General features: G+C 37.3%; 1 protein-coding gene across 1 annotated transcript in view; it reads left to right on the top strand.

Moving 5' to 3' along the window:
• Positions 1 to 19,250, top strand: part of LOC128657327 (gastrula zinc finger protein XlCGF57.1-like) — a 136,555-nt gene extending 117,305 nt beyond the window's left edge. Inside the window, exon 10 of the mRNA XM_053711628.1 lies at positions 17,647 to 19,250. Coding sequence (XP_053567603.1) covers positions 17,647 to 18,848 — 1,202 coding nt within the window. The 3' untranslated portion in view covers positions 18,849 to 19,250. The remainder of the gene's footprint in view (positions 1 to 17,646) is intronic.
• The last annotated feature ends 2,414 nt before the right edge of the window (positions 19,251 to 21,664 follow it).

Raw genomic sequence — 21,664 nt, 5'->3', positions numbered from 1 at the left:
TTAATACTATGTTACAGGCTCGTAAATCTGTGTCTAGGAAGATATATTATCGAGTCTGGAAGACTTACATTTCTTGGTGTTCTTCTCATCAATTTTCTTGGCATTCTTTTAGAATTCCTAGAATTTTACAGTTTCTGCAGGGTGGTCTAGACAAAGGTTTGTCTGCAAGTTCCTTGAAAGGACAAATTTCTGCTCTCTCTGTACTTTTTCACAGAAAGATTGCTAATCTTCCTGATATTCATTGTTTTGTACAGGCTCTGGTTCGTATAAAACCTGTCATTAAGTCAATTTCTCCTCCTTGGAGTTTAAATTTGGTTCTGGGGGCTCTACAAGCTCCTCCATTTGAACCTATGCATTCTCTGGATATTAAATTACTTTCTTGGAAAGTTTTGTTTCTTTTGGCCATCTCTTCTGCTAGAAGAGTTTCTGAGTTATCTGCGCTTTCTTGTGAATCTCCTTTTCTGATTTTTCATCAGGATAAGGCGGTGTTGCGGACTTCATTTGAATTTTTACCTAAGGTTGTGAATTCTAACAACATTAGTAGAGATATTGTGGTCCCTTCATTGTGTCCTAATCCTAAGAATTCTAAGGAAAGATCGTTGCATTCTTTGGATGTAGTTAGAGCTTTGAAATATTATGTTGAAGCTACTAAAGATTTCCGAAAGACTTCTAGTCTATTTGTTATCTTTTCCGGTTCCAGGAAAGGCCAGAAGGCTTCTGCCATTTCTTTGGCGTCTTGATTAAAGTCTTTGATTCATCATGCTTATGTCGAGTCGGGTAAAACTCTGCCTCAAAGGATTACAGCTCATTCGACTAGGTCAATTTCTACTTCCTGGGCGTTTAGGAATGAAGCTTCGGTTGATCAGATTTGCAAAGCAGCAACTTGGTCTTCTTTGCATACTTTTACTAAATTCTACCATTTTGATGTGTTTTCTTCTTCTGAAGCAGTTTTTGGTAGAAAAGTACTTCAGGCAGCTGTTTCAGTTTGATTCTTCTGCTTATAATTTCAGTTTTTTTCATTATAAGATTGAAACTTTATTTTGGGGTGTGGATTGTTTTTCAGCAGAATTGGCTGTCTTTATTTTTATCCCTCCCTCTCTAGTGACTCTTGCGTGGAAGTTCCACATCTTGGGTATTTATTATCCCATACGTCACTAGCTCATGGACTCTTGCTAATTACATGAAAGAAAACATAATTTATGTAAGAACTTACCTGATAAATTCATTTCTTTCATATTAGCAAGAGTCCATGAGGCCCACCCTTTTTGTGGTGGTTATGATTTTTTTGTATAAAGCACAATTATTCCAATTCCTTATTTTTTATGCTTTCGCACTTTTTTCTTATCACCCCACTTCTTGGCTATTCGTTAAACTGAATTGTGGGTGTGGTGAGGGGTGTATTTATAGGCATTTTGAGGTTTGGGAAACTTTGCCCCTCCTGGTAGGAATGTATATCCCATACGTCACTAGCTCATGGACTCTTGCTAATATGAAAGAAATGAATTTATCAGGTAAGTTCTTACGTAAATTATGTTATTTGGTTCTCAGTTGGATTCGATTATTTCAACTGTCACTAGGGGGAAGGGAGTTTTTTTTACCGCAGGATAAAAGACCTAAGGGTAAATCTAAAGCTTCTAACCGTTTTTCGTTCCTTTCGACAAATTAAGGAACAGAAACCTTATCCTTCCCCCAAGGAATCTGTTTCCAGTTGGAAACCTTCTTCAAATTGGAATAAATCCAAGCCATTTAAGAGACCAAAGCCAGCCCCCAAGTCTGCATGAAGGTGCGGCCTTCATTCCAGCTCTGCTGGTAGGGGGCAGATTAAGATTGTTCAAAGATGTTTGGATAAGGGTTTGTCTGCAAGTTCCTTGAAGGGACACATCTCTACTCTTTATGTTTTATTTCACAGAAAGATTGCTAAGCTTCCTGTTATTCACTGTTTTGAACAGGTTTTGGTTCGTATCAAGCCTGTCATTAAATCAATCTCTCCTCCTTGGAGTCTTAATTTGGTTTTGAAGGATTTACAGGCTCCTCTATTTGAGCCTATGCATTCTTTGGACATTAAACTACTTTCTTGGAAAGTGTTGTTCCTTTTGGCCATCTCTTCTGCTAGAAGAGTTTCTGAATTATCTGCTCTTTCTTGTGAATCTCCTTTTCTGATTTTTCATCAGGATAAGGCGGCTTTGTGGACCTCATTTAAATTCTTACCTAAGGTTGTGAATTCTAACAACATTAATAGAGAAGTTGTTGTCCCTTCCTTGTGTCCTAATCTTAAGAATTCTTTGGAGAGATCCTTACATTCTTTGGATGTGGTAAGAGCTTTGAAATATTATGTTGAATCTTTTCTGGTTCTAGGAAAGGTCAGAAGGCTTCTGCCGTTTCTTTGGCATTGTGGTTAAAGCTTTTGATTCATCAAGCTTATTTGGAGTCCGGTCAAGCCCCGCCTCAGAGAATTACAGCTCATTCTACTAGATCAGTCTCCACTTCATGGGCTTTTAATAATGAAGCTTCAGTTGATCAGATTTGCAAAGCAGCAACTTGGTCTTCTTTGCATACATTTACTAAATGCTACCGTTTTTATGTATTTGCTTCTTAGGAAGCAGTTTTTGGTAGAAAAGTTCTTCAGGCAGCCATTTCAGCTTGATTCTTCTGCTGATGTTTTAAGTATTTATTTTTATTTATGAGAATAAACTAATATTTTGGGTTGTGGATTAATTTTTTTCAGCGAAAAATGGCTGTTTTTATTTTATCCCTCCCTCTCTAGTGACTCTTGCGTGGAGTTCCACATCTTGGGTATTGCTATCCCATATGTCACTAGCTCATGGACTCTTGCCAATTACATGAAAGAAAACATAATTTATGTAAGAATTTAAACCAGAGAAAAAACAAAGTACTGTATAAATACAATACTTAGGTAGCGCCACAAATATACAAATACTAGTTCTTAAAGGAAAGAAAAAGACACAAGGGTCAATATAGCCCCACTAAAAATACACCAATAAAATCAAACATAAAAAAAATATATATATAAAAAAGTAATGCTAATACTACAAAGCTTTTTAGAACAATGCCAGAAAAGCAACAGTAGCAATGCACAGGTAATAAAATGTCCTATAAAGTTCAAATTTATCGTGCAGTTTCTTTTCTGGAGGAACAGTGTCTTTAAAAATAAAACAAATGCTTGTAACTTCCCTTTTAAAAGCGTTCCTGTCTTTTGGTGTCCGCCGTGCAGCTCCCTTCCGATCACTGGTGTGATCTCCGTGAGAAGAAGTGTATGAGAGAAAAAATCTGTAAATACAGAAAGTAGGATGGAGCGCAGCCGGGGGAAAACACCAATCTAAGTGCAGATTTTAAAAAATAAATTACACTTTATTCGCACAAAAGCAAAACATCAAGATACGCACTTACAGACTTCACCCTCAAACATATGAGGTATGTAATGGCATGTTCATATAGATGTCCACCAGAAAGCGGTATTCCACACTTAAGGTACTATGAGACTCCAATAATCCCTTGTCACGCTGGGACAAGGGAGCCCAGCGAAACGCGTAAGGCAACGCCCATCTCATAGACGGAGGATATCGGTGAACTGTGAGCAGCGGCAGATCCAAGCTGGCTTTCTAATACAGGACACCCGCTGCCACGGTATTTACCTCCTCCTGTGTTGGTACTTTGTTATTGATACCCTTCCACTTATCATAGCCCTGTGAGCAATTATAACAGTGTGACTGTGGGAACATGACGCTATAAGCGTTTTTCAAGCACAAAGTGAAAAACCCCGTGTTTTCCTGTAGTGGGCTAAACAGACACAGCGTGACAAGGGATTATTGGAGTCTCATAGTACCTTAAGTGTGGAATACTGCTTTCTGGTGGACATCTATATGAACATGCCATTACATACCTCATATGTTTGAGGGTGAAGTCTGTAAGTGCGCATCTTGATGTTTTACTTTTGTGTGAATAATGTGTAATTTATTTTTTAAAATCTGCACTTAGATTGGTGTTTTCCCCCGGCTGCGCTCCATCCCCCTTTCTGTATCTACAGATTTTTTCTCTCATATGTAAGAATTTACCTGATAAATTCATTTCTTTCATATTGGCAAGAGTCCCACCCTTTTTTATGGTGGTTATGATTTTCTTGTATAAAGCACAATTATTTCCATATTCCTTTGTTGATGCTTTTTACTCCTTTCTTTATCACCCCACTACTTGGCTATTCGTTAAACTGAATTGTGGGTGTGGTGAGGGGTGTATTTATAGGCATTTTGAGGTTTAGGAAACTTTGCCCCTCCTGGTAGGATTGTATATCCCATACGTCACTAGCTCATGGACTCTTGCCAATATGAAAGAAATGAATTTATCAGGTAAATTCTTACATAAATTATGTTTTTCACTACCGCTGCTATTACGAGTCTTGTAGGTATAGCTGTACCGCACATTTTTTGGCCGTCACGCAACGTAACTACTGCACTTTTTTAAAAAGTGGGACTTCCACAGCGCCGGTATTACGAGTTTGCCTGTCCGGCAAAAAAGTGAGTGGTACAGCCCATAACTACAAGATCCGTACCGTAAACTGAAAGTCAGTAGTTATGGGTTTTACGTTACAAAGCTGTAACATAAAACTCATAACTAAAGTGTTACAAAGTACACTAACACCCATAAACTACCTATTAACCCCTAAACCGAGGCCCTCCCGCATCGCAAACACTAAAATAAAATTGTTAACCCCTAATCTGCCGCTCCAGACATCGCCGCCATTATAATAAACATATTAACCCCTAAACCGCCACACTCCCGCATCGTAAACACTAGTTAAATATTATTAACCCCTAATCTGCTGCCCCCAATGTCGCCGCCACTATACTAAAGTTATTAACCCCTAAATCTCTGGCCTCCCACATCACTAACACTAAATAAATATATTAACCCCTAACCCTAAGTCTAACTCTAACACCCCTGACTTCAATATAATTTAAATAAATCTAAATAAAACCTACTATTATTACCTAAATAATACCTATTTAAGACTAAATACTTATCTGTAAAATAAACCCTAAGCTAGCTACAATATAACTAATAGTTATATTGTATCTAGCTTATGTTTTATTTTTATTTCACAGCTAAGTTTGTATTTATTTTAACTAGGTAGAATAGGTAGTAAATAAGTATCAACTATTTACTAGCTACCTAGTTAAAATAAATACAAATATACCTGTAAAATAAAACCTAACCTAAGTTACACTAACACCTAACATTACACTAAAATTAAATAAATTACATTAATTAAATAAAATTAACTAAATAAAAAAAACACTAAATTACACAAAATAAAAAAGAAATGATCAAATATTTAAACTAATTACACCTAATCTAATAGCCCTATCAAAATAAAAAAGCCCCCCAAAATAAAAAAAAACCTAGCCTACACTAAACTACCAATAGCCCTTAAAAGGGCCTTTTTGCTGGGCACTACCCCAAAGAAATCATCTCTTTTACCTGTAAAAAAAATTACAAACAACCCCCCAACAGTAAAACGCACCACCCACACAACCCACCCCCCAAAAAAAAACCTACCTAAAAAACCTAAGCTCCCCATTGCCCTGAAAAGAGCATTTGGATGGGCATTTAGCTCTTTTACATTGCCCAAAGTCCCTAATCTAAAATCTAAAAATAAAACCGACCCAATAAACCATAAAAAAAACTAACACTAACCCCCGAAGATCCACTTACAGTTTTTGAAGACCGGACATCCATCCTCAACGAAGCCAGGAGAAGTCTTCATCCAAGCGGGCAGAAGTCCTCAAGGAAGCCGGGAGAAGTCTTCATCCAAGCGGCAAGAAGTTGTCTAGGCGGGCAGAAGTCTTCATCCAGACGGCATCTTCTATCTTCATCCTTCCGACGCGGAGCGGCTCCATCTTCCAATAGGATTCAGCTTGCATTCTATTGGCTGATTGGAACAGCCAATAGAATGCGAGCTCAATCCTATTGGCTGATTGGATCAGCCAATAGGATTAAAGCTCAATCCTATTGGCTGATTGCATCAGCCAATAGGATTTTTTTACCCTTTAATTCCGATTGGCTGATAGAATTCTATTAGCCAATCAGAATTCAAGGGACGCCATCTTGGATGATGTCATTTAAAGGAACCTTCATTCTTCAAGAGGATTCGAAAGAAGAGGATGCTCCACGCCGGATGTCTTGAAGATGGAGCCGCTCCGCATCAGAAGGATGAAGATAGAAGATGCCGTCTGGATGAAGACTTCTTGCCGCTTGGATGAAGACTTCTCCCGGCTTCTTTGAGGACTTCTGCCCGCTTGGATGAAGACTTCTCCCGGCTTGATGAGGATGGATGTCCGGTCTTCAAAAACTGTAAGTGGATCTTCGGGGGTTAGTCTTAGGTTTTATTAAGGGTTTATTGGGTGGGTTTTATTTTTAGATTAGGGGTTTGGGCGAAAAAAGAGCTAAATGCCATTTTCAGAGCAATGAGGAGCTCAGTTTTTTTTAGATAGGATTTTATTTGGGGGGGTTTGGTTGTGTGGGTGGTGGGTTTTACTGTTGGGGCGTTGTTTGTATTTTTTTTACGGGTAAAAGAGCTGATTTCTTTGGGGCAATGCCCCACAAAAGGCCCTTTTAAGGGCTATTGGCAGTTTAGTTTAGGCTACGGGTTGTTTTTTTTTGGGACGGCTTTTTTATTTTAATACTGCTATTAGATTAGGTGTAATTAGTTTAAATATTTGATCATTTCTTTTTTATTTTGTGTAATTTAGTTAATTGTATTTAATGTAATTTATTTAATTTTAGTGTAATGTTAGGTGTTAGTGTAAGACAGGTTAGGTTTTATTTTACTAGTAAATTTGTATTTATTTTAACTAGATAGTTAGTAAATTGTTAATAACTATTTACTAACTAGTCTACCTAGTTAAAATAAATACAAACTTAGCTGTGAAATAAAAATAAAACCTAAGCTAGCTACAATGTAACTATTGGTTATATTGTAGCAAGCTTAGGCTTTGTTTTATAGGTAAGTATTTAGTTTTAAATAGGAATTATTTAGTTAATGATAGTAATTTGTATTTAGATTTATTTTAATTATATTAAAGTTAGGGGTGTTAGGGTTAGACTTAGGTGTTAATATATTTATTTAGTATTAGTGATGTGGAAGGCCAGAGGTTTAGGGGTTACTAACTTTAGTATAGTGGCGGCGGCCACATTGGGGGCCCCAGATTAGGGGTTAATAAGTGTAGGTAGGTGGCGGCGATGTCGGGGGCGGAAGATTAGGGGTTAATAAGTGTAATGTAGGTGTTGGCAATGACGGGGGCGGCAGATTAGTGGTGTTTAGATTCAGGGGTTATGTTAGGGTGTTAGGTGTAAACATAAATTTTCTTTCCCCCTAGGAATCAATGGGGCTGCGTTACGGAGCTTTATGCTCCTTTATTGCAGGTGTTAGGCTTTTTTTAGCCGGCTCTCCCCCTTGATGTCACTAACAAACACTGCAGTGCTAACCATTCAGTATCAATGTTCAGAAAACAGTACAGAGTCATTTTGACTTAAGTCAGTCATATCACTATGTACTGAGAAGCCTTTACCACCAGGTCTGAGCCCCCTCTTCCTTATATGAGGGTCTCACAGTGACTGCCTTCCTCCCTATTACCCTGTGATCTAACAGAGAAGAAGGTAATATTAGGGCCTGAGAAGTATTACACCCATCGTGGAACATACTACTTATTACTTTTTGTAGGTTATACTTGACTGGTTTTGCTTCTAACCATTCTGTCCTGTTAGCCTGGATTACCATAGTAGCTACATACAGAACCTCCTCTGTCTTCTAACAGGTGTTAGGTTCTCTTCATTAGTTACTGTCAGGATAGTGAATGTAAACTTGAGCGTACTTGCTCAAGTCATAGGAAAGAATTTAAAAAATTGTACTATATACTGATCTTAGATTTTTACCTTTTAATGCTATAACGATAAGCGATGTTACACCGACCGCCATATTGCTCAATTGATTGACAGATGATGAATCTGCAATCTACTAATCGGTATCCCACCAGGGAGTTCAGCTCCTTCAAACGTCACGCCAGTAGACATTCTATAGCCTCTGGGTTCAGCCCTGTTCCTCTTAGTGATGTGACCAATAACTGCCAGATATAGGTTTTCCTTTTATGACGCAGCTTTCTGTCTGAACAGTCAATGTTTAGGCTTAATGAAAATTAGTCCAAGCAGTGATCAAAAAAGTTATCCAAATTGATTCGCAATAGTAATAACACATTAAACAGATTATCTGAACCTTTGTATGGGTATGGAAACCACATCCAAGGAAAATAATTATATATAAAATGTAGAATCTGCTAAAGTTTTACTTTCGGATTCCTCACTGGTGTTGTCAGGGACTTAGTAAATCAGGAGGCTGTTGTTGAAATTTATTATTTCATTTATTTGACAAAAAATAAAGTATTAACATAGAAACAAGGTACTGACTTAAAGGGACAGTCTACACCAGAATTTTTATTGTTTTGTGCGTGAGCACAGTGTTATCTATATTACTTACATGAACTAACACCCTCTAGTAGTGAAAAACTGTCAAAATGCATTCAGCTTGGAGGCGGCCTTCAAGGTCTTAGAAATTAGCATATGAACCTCCTAGGTTTAACTTTCAACTAAGAATACCAAGAGAACAAAACAAAATTGGTGATAAAAGTAATGTAAGGGAAGAAAGCGGGAAAAACAGAGAATGTGAACGAGAAGGAAAAAGGCAAGAGAAGGGGTAGCAGAGCCTACATACAATGCTGACTCCTTGAAAAAGCTAAAAGCAGTTGGTGAAACGATCAATGGAGTCATCAAGCATTGTTCAAATTGGACACAAGGAGCGGTATTTGTCCAGCACAGAAAGACTACAGGTATAGGGGCATATTTATCAAGGTCTGGCGGACCTGATTCGACACTGCGGATCAGGTCCGCCAGACTTCGCTGAATATGGCGAGCAATACGCTTGCCGTATTCAGCATTGCACCAGCAGCTCACAAGAGCTGCTGGTGCAACGCCGCCCCCTGCAGACTCGCGGTCAAGCAGGGGGGTGTCAATCAACCCGATCGTACTCGATCGGGTTGATTTCCGGCGATGTCTGTCCGCCTGTTCAGAGCAGGCGGACAGGTTATGGAGCAGCGGTCTTTGTGACCGCTGCTTCATAACTTGTGTTTCTGGCGAGTCTGAAGATTTGCCAGAAACACGGCCCTTCAAGCTCTGTACGGAGCTTGATAAATATGGGCCACAGTGTGGAGTTTAATGCGGTCTGTAACAACTGAGTATAACACACATAGTATCCTTGTTTGTTTTTACCTGTTATCTTTAGTGATCTAAAAGAACTTTGGCTTTTGTTTTGCAATAAATTGTACATTTCCTTTAAGCATTTGTCATTGTCTGTATACAGTCTGCCTGGGGTCTGCATAATAGAGCTAATAATCTTGATCTTGAGCTGTTGAAACTTTAACTAATGTGAGTATTCTGGGTCTGCCTTACATCTAGGGAGTGAAGATTTACACAGTATTATGCTATGAGATGTTTCTTTCTCTTCCTTTTGAGGAACATCGTTTGAACTATTTGTATTTGTAGGACTGTTTCCATTAAAAACTTTTGTGGTTTTTGCTGCACATTTTATTTTTATTTTATATTATTTTCTGTGTTAACCACATTATTGTGATTTTTGAATTTATTATTGATAATATATGTTCCCTTATTCTCACCTAGATTGCGCTAAACAGGGTGCATAAATAATGCAAAAAATGTTGCGTTATTGCACTTTCCATAGCGCTGCCATTACCGTTGCTGAAAAACCTCCTTGTGCGGTGCGTTAAGCTCCATACCGCACAAAAGCCATGGGCTGAGTTTACGCGCTCATGCACACTTTCCACTATAGACATCAATGGGGAGAAAGTGTCAGAAAAAACATAATTTATGTAAGAACTTACCTAATAAATTCATTTCTTTCATATTGGCAAGAGTCCATGAGCTAGTGACATATGGGATATACAATCCTACAAGGAGGGGCAAAGTTTCCCAATCCTCAAAATGCCTATAAATACACCCCTCACCACACCCACAATTCAGTTTAACGAATAACCAAGAAGTGGGGTGGTATAGAAAGGAGTAAAAAGCATCAACAAAGGAATTTGGAAATAATAGTGCTTTATACAAAAAAAAATACCCAAGATGTGGAACTCCACGCAAGAGTCACTAGAGAGGGAGGGATAAAATAAAAACCGCTATTTTTCGCTAAAAAAAAATTAATACACAACCCAAAATATAAGTTTATTCTCATAAATGAAAGGAAAAACTTAAAGCAGAAGCAGAAGAATCAAACTGAAACAGCTGTTTGAAGAACTTTCCTACCAAAAACTGCTTCCAAAGTAGCAAATACATCAAATTTTAGAATTTAGTAAATGTATGCAAAGAAGACCAAGTTGCTACTTTGCAAATCTGATCAACTGAAGGGACAACAATTTCTCTATTAATGTTGTTAGAATTCACAACCTTAGGTAAGAATTTAAATGAAGTCCGTAAAACTGCCTTATCCTGATGAAAAATCAGAAAAGGAGATTCACAAGAAAGAGCAGATAATTCAGAAACTCTTCTAGCAGAAGAGATGGCCAAAAGAAACAACACTTTCCAAGAAAGTATTTTAACCCTTTAGTGGCAGGGTGAAAGTGCCTACATCGGAACACCTGTTCCGATGTAGACAAATTGAAACTACCACCATTGGTTCAGCATACAGAGCTGAAGAGGTCTCATATGAAAACGAGCAATGGGGATCGTGTCCGATGCTGCAGTCATGAGACCTAAAACTTCCATGCACATAGCTACTGAAGGGAATGACTGAGACTGAAGGTTCCGACAGGCTGAAACCAATTTTAAACGTCTCTTGTCTGTTAGAGTCATGGACACTGAATCTATGTGGAAACCTAAAAAGACCCTTGTCTGAGAACTTTTTGGTAAATTGATTCTCCAACCATGTCTTTGAAGAAACAACACTAGTTGATTTGTGTGAGATTCTGCAGAATGTAAAGACTGAGCTAGTACCAAGATATTGTCCAAATAAGGAAACACTGCAATACCCTGCTCTCTGATTACAGAGAGTAGGGCACTGAGAACCTTTGAAAAGATTCTTGGAGCTGTCGCCAGGCCAAAAGGAAGAGCAACACATTGGTAATGCTTGTCTAGAAAAGAGAATCTCAGAAACTGAAAATGATCTGGATTAATCAGAATATGAAGATATGCATCCTTTAAGTCTATTGTGGACATATAAGGCTCTTGCTGAAAAAAAGGCAGAATAGTCCTTATAGTCACCATTTTGAAAGTTGGCACTCTTACATAACGATTCAAAATTTTTAGATCCCGAACTGGTCTGAATGAATTTTCTTTCTTTGAGGCAATGAATAGATTTGAATAAAACCACAGACCCTGTTCCTGAAACGGAATCGGCATGATTACCCCTGAAAGCTCCAGGTCTGAAACACACTTCAGGAAAGCCTGAGCCTTTACTGGATTTGCTGGGATGCGTGAGTGAAAATATATTCTCACAGGAGGTCTTAATCTGCCCCCTACCAGCTGAGCTGGAATGAAGGCCGCACCTTCTTGCGGACTTGGGGGCTGGCTTTGGTTTCTTAAATGGCTTGGATTTATTCCAATTTGAAGAAGGTTTCCAATTGGAAACAGATTCCTTGGGAGAAGGATTAGGTTTCTGTTCCTTAAATTGTCTAAAGGAATGAAAGCGGTTAGAAGCTTTAGATTTACCCTTAGGTCTTTTATCCTGAGGCAAAAAAACTCCCTTCCCCCCCAGTGACAGTTGAAATAGTCGATTCCGGGGCGGAGCTAACACTGGAGCTGAGCGGTCGCATCTCAAGGTGGCTCCGGCTGCACTATATACAAAATACTAATTTAGCGACCGCTCTAGCTCCCTTATTCCAATAACAGCTGGAATTAGCAAAGACAGAGGCATCAGAGATTTAAAATCCAATGGTGATATATCTCTTGGATGTAACCCTATCCCACCCATGTTGGTTTTGCAGATCAGAGTGCTAAGCAGCGGCCATTTTCCTTTTACCTACGCAGCAAAAAATTAGCGGGGAAAAACTGACTTTTTGAACTACATTATTTCTATGGCGACAGCTGCAGTGAAAAGCAATATGGAACCAGCGGTATATATACTCAGAGAACTTGGTAATCTCCTGGCCGGTTATCAGGCTGTATTTTCACACACGCTCAAGATGGCAGTTCAAGCGGTCGCTACGGATTCTACCACCTTGCACCATGTCTCCACAGTAGTTTGTGAAATGGATGGCGCCTTGGGGCCCCGGCAGCCATCATCCACCCTGCACGATCCATGGAGAAACATGGTAGTGAGCCCCGTGAACGCTGCTTTTCCAGCTGATCAGCCGGCTGATGTGTGGACTCAGGATGAGGCGGTGAGCATGTCTCCCCCCTGTCATGTAAATAGAACCATCGAGGCAGCGGTCTGTACCGTTCCTGCAACTGTCCAGATACCTCCTGTGCTTAGGGCTGGGAAATACCTTTACTCACTAACATGGCTGTTTGTTAGGGAGACCCTGGAGGGAGATCACCTACCTGCTGTTGCGGTGGAAGAGAACAGAGCAGGTCCATCACTAGGTTCAGAGTTAACAACTCCTAGAGGCATCGGCTAGATGAACTATCCGATAGATCCTTAAGCCCATTATGCTCTTTGTGGATCTAATGGAGATATTGGTTATTAGAAAGACTTGTTTGAATGTTGGCAATACACCTGGTCACACACACCGTTAGCCCTGTGTTTTAGGCAGGATACAATGCTAATCACCTTTTTTTATTATTACTGTTCCCTGTATACCTTATCCTATCATACTTGTTTGTCTTAAAGTTTAAGAATGTTGCGTGGGGTGAAGTGAATGACTGCTATCGTATCTGCTACCTTTATTCACATACTTGTAGTGCTCATAACGATCCCTGCTTTGTTTGCTTAAGGAATGATTATTTATATGATGGGGCATCATTCATGGGAATACCTGCACTCAATGTGGACAATTTATCTATGTTGGTTATATCTCTTTACAATGGGCTGTTGCATAAATGTGCTCTATTTAACTTAACCATGTTCTGGCTTACAAAGGTAGTTTGCATCTGAGCTATGCTGTTACATCTGGCTTTGATGCTATATCATGTCATAGGAGTACCTGAAGGATGAATGTTTTAGAAGTTCATATGCTTGATATTTTACTAAGTGGCACGGTCCTATTTTACAGATCGTGGTTCTTGGTTTAGTGTTCAATTGTTGCTCACTGGTAGAGGATGTAATTGCTAACTCTCACCACTGGAGGGGAGTCTTAGCTTGCTTATGCAGTGTTTCAAACCTGTACATATTTACTTTGCAAAACATCTGATTGATACTTTCCTATGAAGATCCGTAGTTTTGAATCTCTGTAGCTATTAATGTAACAGCTGTGCTCCTTGCTATTCTTGTTTCCTGGGTCCCAATGATTGCAGTGGATTAAGGTATTTAATATATTTAGAACTAGGTTACAGTTTAATAAGGTTAATCCAGCTACATCGCCAATTGTTGTGAACATGTTTACTATTTGCCTCTCTATATTCTTAATATTGTTACCATATGTAAAGACATTATCTCTGTGCCCCAAGTATAACACATTGAGAGTAGCTCTAATTTAGCAGTTCTCTCTAGATATAAGTTTTAGTTACTGGGTGTCTTTAGTTCATAGTCTTTTTCTATATACTTTGGCCTGCAACATCTATATACCCAAGGCTTGTGTAATTAAAGTAGATAGATGAGCCACATTTTCCTCAGCTAAACTATACTCTCCATATAGTTTCTCTCTATACCTATACATACATACCTGTTATACCAAGTTTTCCTGTTGGAATTTTAACTGCTTATGGGGTACCTGACAAACCTTATCATTTTTGCTGTTAGCTTCTAATCTCTCATACCGCATATTGCTTGATACCGCTATAATGGAACTAACTATAGTCTATATAGTCTCATATATTTTGTTCTAAATTTTTATACTCTGGATAAGGAATACCCATATAGTCAGCTAGTTCAAGGTTAATACTCTAGTTTAGAGTTAATTTCTCTCTACTTTCCCTATAGCTATTCATATGCTTATAAGGCCATACACAGAGACATAATGAGCCCTCACCTACCTCGTTCAAGCAATCAACTATAGTAGCCGACCCAATTGCAATCTCTTACAGATGCTAGTGATCGACATACATAGAAATTACTCAGATGTTTTACAGGCTTCTCATGTATATCCTACCACCTCCTACCCCCCACCCCATATTATAAACCTCCTTTTATAGGAGGGTTAAATACGCGGTTCTCCTTGCAAATACCGCACCCCATTTCCCTTCTTCATTAGCAAAATCTTGCAGTTTGTCAAGATATTTAGAACGTTCCGAAACATAACAAAGTTTGAAGATGTAGCCTGAATATTCCTAAATGTTTCAGAAGCTTTTATCAGTTGAAAATTTTATTCTAATTTGCCATAGGTTCAAGAGAGACCATTTCTACCACTCTATTTCCTCTAGACATCATTTTAGATGACAGGAGTCCAAAAGTGGCTTCTTTTATTAGGAGAGGAAAATAATATAAAGCAGAAAATGAGGTTTCAGTTTTGCCTGTTACATATAAATATGGTGATGTTACTTTGGGTTTTCTCATGACAAATCTTTACCTGCATGTGACTATAGCATAGTTTTGAACTCTTAAGTAATGTCATAGTTTAAAAGAATGATTTTGAATACCTATGTAACATGTGTATTTGATGTTTTTTTTTGTCAATAACCTCAATAAAAAACTTATTTATAAAAAAAAAAAAGAAATAGTCGATTCCAACTGAAAACCAAATAACTTATTACCTTGGAAAGAAAGAGATAGCAATCTAGACTTAGAAGTCATGTCAGCATTCCAAGATTTAAGCCACAAAGCTCTTCTAGCTAAAATAGCTAAAGACATAAATTTAACATCAATTTTGATGATATAAAAAATGGCATCACAAATAAAACGATTAGCATGTTGAAGCAAGCGAACAATGCTAGACAAATCAGAATCTAATTCTTGTTGCACTAAATGTTCCAAACAAAAAGTTGATGCAGCTGCAACATCAGCCAAATAAATTGCAGGCCTGAGAAGATGACCAGAATATAAATAGGCTTTCCTTTAGATAGGATTCAAGTTTCCTATGTAAAGGATCTTTAAAAGAAGTACTATCTTCCATAGGAATAGTAGTACGTTTAGCAAGAGTAGAGATAGCCCTATCAACTTTGGGGATCTTTTCTCAAAACTCCAATGTAACTGCTGGTAAAGGATAGAATTTTTTAAACCTTGAAGAAGGAATAAAAGAAGTACCAGGCCTATTCCATTGCTTAGAAATCATATCGGGAACTGGAAAAACCTCTGGAGTAACCACACGTTAAACGTTTACTAGTTTTAGTATCAAGAGGACTAGTTTCCTCAATATCCAATGTAATCAACACTTCTTTTAACAAAGAACGAATATACTCCATTTTAAATAAATAAGTAGATTTGTCAGTGTCAATATCTGAGGAAGGATCTTCTGAAACAGATAGATCCTCATCAGAGGAGGATAATTCAGTATGTTGTCGATCATTTGAAATTTCATCAACTGAATGAGAAGTTTTAAAAGACCTTTTACGTTTATTAGAAGGCGGGATGGCAGACAAAGCCTTCTGAATAGAATCAGCAATAAAATCTTTTAAATTCACAGGTATATCTTGTACATTAGATGTTGAAGGAACAGCAACAGGCAATGTACTATTACTGATGGACACATTCTCTGCATGTAAAAGTTTATCATGACAACTATTACAAACCACAGCTGTAGATAGAGATCTCCACAAGTTTACAACAAATGCACTTAGCTTTGGTAGAACTGTTATCAGTCAGCAGGGTTCCAACAGTGATTTCTGAGACAGGATCAGATTGAGACATCTTGCAAATGTAAGAGAAAAAACAACATATAAAGCAAAATTATCAATTTCCTTATATGGCAGTTTCAGGAATGGGGAAAAAAATGTAAACAGCATAGCCCTCTGATAGAGGAAAAGGCAAGAGGCATATAGGAATGGGGTTTTAAATAATGAAAATATTTGGTGCCAAGTATGACGCACAACACAAACAGAATTTTTTTTTTGGCACTAACAACATCCGGAAATGACACACTCGCATCATTGAAGACGCAACCTTGTGAAAGGACTTGGCGTCGACTAAAATGCCGGAAATTACGAATTTGCGTCATCGAACGTAACTTCGCACCAAAAAATCTTGCGCCAAAAATAATGAAATATACTTTGGCATTTTGTGCCCTTGAGAGCCTAATTTGCCCGCAAAATTAAAATAACAGTCAATTTGAAAAAAGACTATACCCCAGGTAAGAAAAAAAATTTCCCTAGAAAAATGCATTTCCAAGATATGAAACTGACAAAAGGAAATATACTTAAACCTGACTCATGGCAAATATAAGTACAATACATATATTTAGAACTTTTATATAAATACATAAAGTTCCAAACCATAGCTGAGAGTGTCTTAAGTAATGAAAACATGCTTACCAAAAGACACCCATCCACATATAGCAGATAGCCAAACCAGTACTGATACAGTTATCAGTAGAGGTAATGGAATATGAGAGTATATCGTTGATCTGATAAAGGAGGTAGGAGATGAATCTCTACGACCGATAACAGAGAACCTATGAAATAGATTTCCCGTGAGGAAAACCATTGCATTCAATAGGTGATACTCCCGTCACATCCCTCTGACATTCACTGTACTCTGAGAGGAATCTGGCTTCAAAATGCTGAGAAGTGCATATCAACATAGAAATCTAAGCACAAACTTACTTCACCACCTCCATAGGAGGCAAAGTTTGTAAAAATGAATTGTGGGTGTGGTGAAGGGTGTATTTATAGGCATTTTGAGGTTTGGTAAACTTTGCCCCTCCTGGTAGGATTATATATCCCATACGTAACTAGCTCATGGACTCTTGCCAATTACATGAAAGAAAAACTAACACTTGCGATCGCGGAATGGCGAGTCTTCGTAATGCAACCCCATTGATGTCTATGGGTAAAAGAAATACCCTAACATAAACACCCCTAATCCACCGCCCCCGACATCGCCGACACTAAATAAACCTATTAACCCCTAAACCACCGGCCCCCCACATCGCCAACACTATACCAATGTATTAACCCCTAAACCTCCAGCCCCCCACATCGCAACTAATAAACTAAACCTATTAACCCCTAAACCACCAGCCCCCCACACTACAAAACTACGAACACTACGAAAAAATAAAAAACCTAAATTACAAATTTAAATGAACCTAATACGAAATTTAAAAAAAGAAATCTAGCATTACAAAAAATAATAAACACTAAAATTACGATTATACCCTCGCTCACACTCACCCTATTGCTCCCTCATGTTTATAGGAATAAACCAATTATTATATTTTGTTTAACCTACCCAAATGAAAGGCATCAATGTAATCTTTCTTGTAAAGATAATTTTAACATCATTTTAAATAACTTTATTCTCACTGTGTTTATTTTCAGCATATCAATCGATGAGATCAGACATTTCTTGTGAAGGCTGGAGTGAAGATGACTCTTTAAGTCTTTTTAAAGATCCACAAAGCCACGTGGTGAATAAACCATTTTTATGTTTTGTATGTGGAAAAAGTTTTACCCACAAATCACATCTTCTTACTCATCAGAAAATTCATACAGGAGAAAAAGAATTTTCATGTTTTTTATGTGGCCAATGTTTTATCCAGAAAATACATCTTGTTGACCATCTGAAAATTCATACGGGAGAGAAAGCATTTTCTTGTGGTGTATGTGGGAAAAGTTTTACCCAAAAATCAAATCTTATTAGACATCAGAACATTCATACAGGAATGAAAGCATTTTCATGTTCTGAATGTGGGAAATGTTTTAGCCAGAAAACACATCTTATTACTCATCAGAAAGTATATAAACATGAGAAATCATTTCCCTGTTCTATATGTGGAAAATGTTTTACCCAGAAATCAGTTCTTATTGACCATCTGAAAATTCATACTAGAGAGAAAGTATTTTCATGTGCTGTATGTGGGAAATGTTTTATCCAGGAATCCGTTCTGAATGACCATCTGAAAATTCATACAGGGGAGAAAGAATTTTCATGTTCGGAATGTGGGAAAACTTTTAAATTGAAGTCATGTCTTTTTAGACATCAGCAAATTCATGCAGAAGAAGAAGTTTCATGTTCTGAATGTGGGACAAGTTTTAACCAGAAGTCAAAACTTATTGCTCATCAGAAAATACATAAACGTGAGAAATCATATTCATGTCCTATATGTGGGAAATGTTTTACACAGAAATCACATCTGTATACACATCAGAATATTCATACTGGAGAGAGAGTATTTTCATGTTCTGAATGTGGGAAATGTTGTAACCAGAAAGCAAATCTTATTGCTCATCAGAAAATACATCTGCGTGAGAAATTTTCATGTTCTAAATGTGGGAAATCTTTTACTTTGAAGGCAGATCTTGTTAATCATCAAAAACTTCATACAGGAGAGAAAGTATTCTTGTGTAACGAATGTGGGAAATGTTTTACCTTGAAATCAAGCCTTAGTACACATCAGAAAATTCATACAGGAGAGAAAGCATTTTCTTGTTTTGTATGTGGGAAATGTTTCACCCAAAAAGCAAATCTTATTAGACATCAGAATACTCATACACGAGAGAGCTCAAATAGTAGATGTTAAGCCCACTTTAGTAAGTGGTCTCCAACCACAAAGAGGTTTTTGTATGCACAATGGTAGATATGTAATACTATACATATTTTTTTCTGATGCATTCTCCTAGCATGGGTGTTTGGACTATCATTGACTGACATTTCATTTATATAGGAGTTGTATACAGTTAGGTCTATAAATATTTTTACAGTGACACAATCTTCTTAATTGTGGCTATGTACACCACTAAAATAATATTTAAATAAATCAATTAAGATGTGATTGAAGTGCAGACTTTCAGCTTTAATTCAAGTTTAACAAAATTATTATATGAGTTGTTAAGAATTACAACAGTATTCATATAAAGTACCCCATTGTCAGGGGATCGAAACTAACATAATTATAAATAAAATTATAATTCTTGGTTGAAAATATTTTGCAGTGAATGACTGCCTGAAATCTGGAACCAAGACTTTTTCCCCGAGTGATGCTCTGCCAGGCCTTTACTGAAGCTGTCTGAAATGTCTGCTTGTTTGTGGGTCTTTATGCTTTCATCAAGTGAAATGCATATTAATTTCAGTTGAGGTCAATTCACTGACTCGGCCATTCAAGAAAATTCCACTTCTTTGCCTTGAAAGCTATTTGGTTTCAGTATATTTTGGGTCATTGTCTATGTGTGCTGTGAAGTGCCATCCTATAAGTTTTGCTAAATTTAAGCTGAAAGCATAGACCTATACACTTCATAATTTACCATGCTACTTCTGTCAGCAGTGACACTATTAATAAATACTAGTGACCGCTTACACTGCAGCCTTGCACGCCCTTGTCATACCATTAACTCCACCATGTTTTATGGTTGATGTGATGTCAGAGCTGTTCATTCCCTTTTTCATACACTTCTCTTCCCATGATTTTGGTACAGGTTTATCTTAGTTTATCTGCTTAAAGAATATTGTTCCAGAATTGAGAATGTTTTTTTTATGTTTTCTGACAAAGTCTCTACTCTGCATTCCTATTTTTGAGGCTTACTAATAGTCTGCATCTTGTGGTAAACCCTCTGTATTTACCTCATGCATTATTCTCTTGATTGTAGACTCTGATATGCTTCCTCCTGAAGAGTGTTCTTAAAGGGACACTGAACCCAATTTTTTTCTTTCATGATTCAGATAGAGCATGCAATTTTAAGCAACTTTCTAATGTACTCCTATTATCAAATTTTCTTCGTTCTTTTGCTATCTTTATTTGAAAAAGAAGGCATCTAAGTTAAGGAGCCAGCAAATTGTTGGTTCAGGACTATGGACAGCACTTGTTTATTGGTGCTGTCCAATCAGCAAGGACAACCCAGGTTGTTCACAAAAATGGGCCGGCATCTAAACTTACATTCTTGCTTTTCAAATAAACATACCAGAAGAATGAAAAAAAATTGATAATAGGAGTAAATTAGAAAGTTGCTTAAAATTGCATGTTCTATCTGAATAACGAAAGAAAAAATTTGGGTTCAGTGTCCCTTTAATTTGGCTGTATACTGTGAATGGATTTTTATTCACTAAGGGATGAATTTTGAGATAATCTACCAAAGTTGTCTTCCATAGTCGTCCAAGCCTTTTGCTGAGATCACCAGTGCATGTCTTCTTTTTAAGAATATATCAAATTCTTGATTTGGCTACTCCTTTTTTTTCTGTTATGCCTCTGATGGATTTGTTTTATTTTTTTAAGCCTAATGATGTCCTGCACTTGCATTGGCAGCTCTTTGGGCCTCATATTGAGAGTTGACAGTAACAACTTCCACATTTGAAATCAGCTCCAGACCTTTTAACTACTTCATTGTTAATGAAATAACAAGAGAACAACCTACACTGGGCCATACAAAAAGATTCTCAGTTAATTGTCCAATTACTTTTGGTCCCATGACAAGAAGGGATCTACAGATAAAAAATGCTGCAGTTCCTAATCCATTCCCCAATTTGGATGTAAATTAATCAAATTAAGCCTGCACTTTAAGCCCAAATTCATTATTTAACTTCAACTTCAATCTTTTATTTCTAACTGCTAAAATAACTATAACATTATCAATGTTTACTTATGGACCTAACTGTATGCTATAGAACTTCTGTTCAGCTTACAGTTTTTGACTATGTAAATTGAGGAATTGTTCCAATGCTATATTATCGCATTGTTGTTTCGTATATATTTGCTTTTGTTGCATTGGTGCTGATATTTGAGAATACAATTATTATATTTTCTCACATGTTGTATCTTGAACCTTCATCTTGTGTTTGTAAAATCCTAGAAATAAGTCACACCAGAATACTTTGTTTGTCTATATTACTTTTTTTTAAATGAGAATGTTTACTCAAAAATGTTCATCTTGCAGGATAACAACATCTCTAACCTTTTTTCTCTCCTTGGTATCTGGCTACCTGCTGAATGATACCTCTTACTTGGGACCATAGCAGAATTAATAAAGTTTCTCAAACAACTGCATGATATTTGTAGAATCAATAAACTGGACAGTACAGGAGACAGAATAGTTAGAACTTAAAAGTACCAGACCCTGGCTCCCCTGCAAACTCAACATCTTTCAAAAGGAACCTTTTTTTTTTTCATGAGCATCATCTATCTGAAGCTGATCTGATAACATACTACATGGAAACATCTAATTCTTTCATCACATGCTAGTAAGAAATTACTAACTGTGTGTAAATAATTCACCATTGGCACCACGGTAGTAGTATGTTTCAAGCAATAAAAACAAAGAATGTAAGATAAACTTTGCTTCCTGTAGTATAATACATATGTAAACTGGTATACAAGAATTGTAGATTGTAGTTTCTGATATCAACATA

The sequence above is a fragment of the Bombina bombina genome, chromosome 4 (assembly GCF_027579735.1).
Source record: "Bombina bombina isolate aBomBom1 chromosome 4, aBomBom1.pri, whole genome shotgun sequence".
In the NCBI taxonomy this organism is placed as follows: domain Eukaryota; kingdom Metazoa; phylum Chordata; class Amphibia; order Anura; family Bombinatoridae; genus Bombina; species Bombina bombina.
The sequence above is the reverse complement of the archived record's forward strand: the minus strand, read 5'-3'. Positions and strand labels throughout refer to the sequence as shown.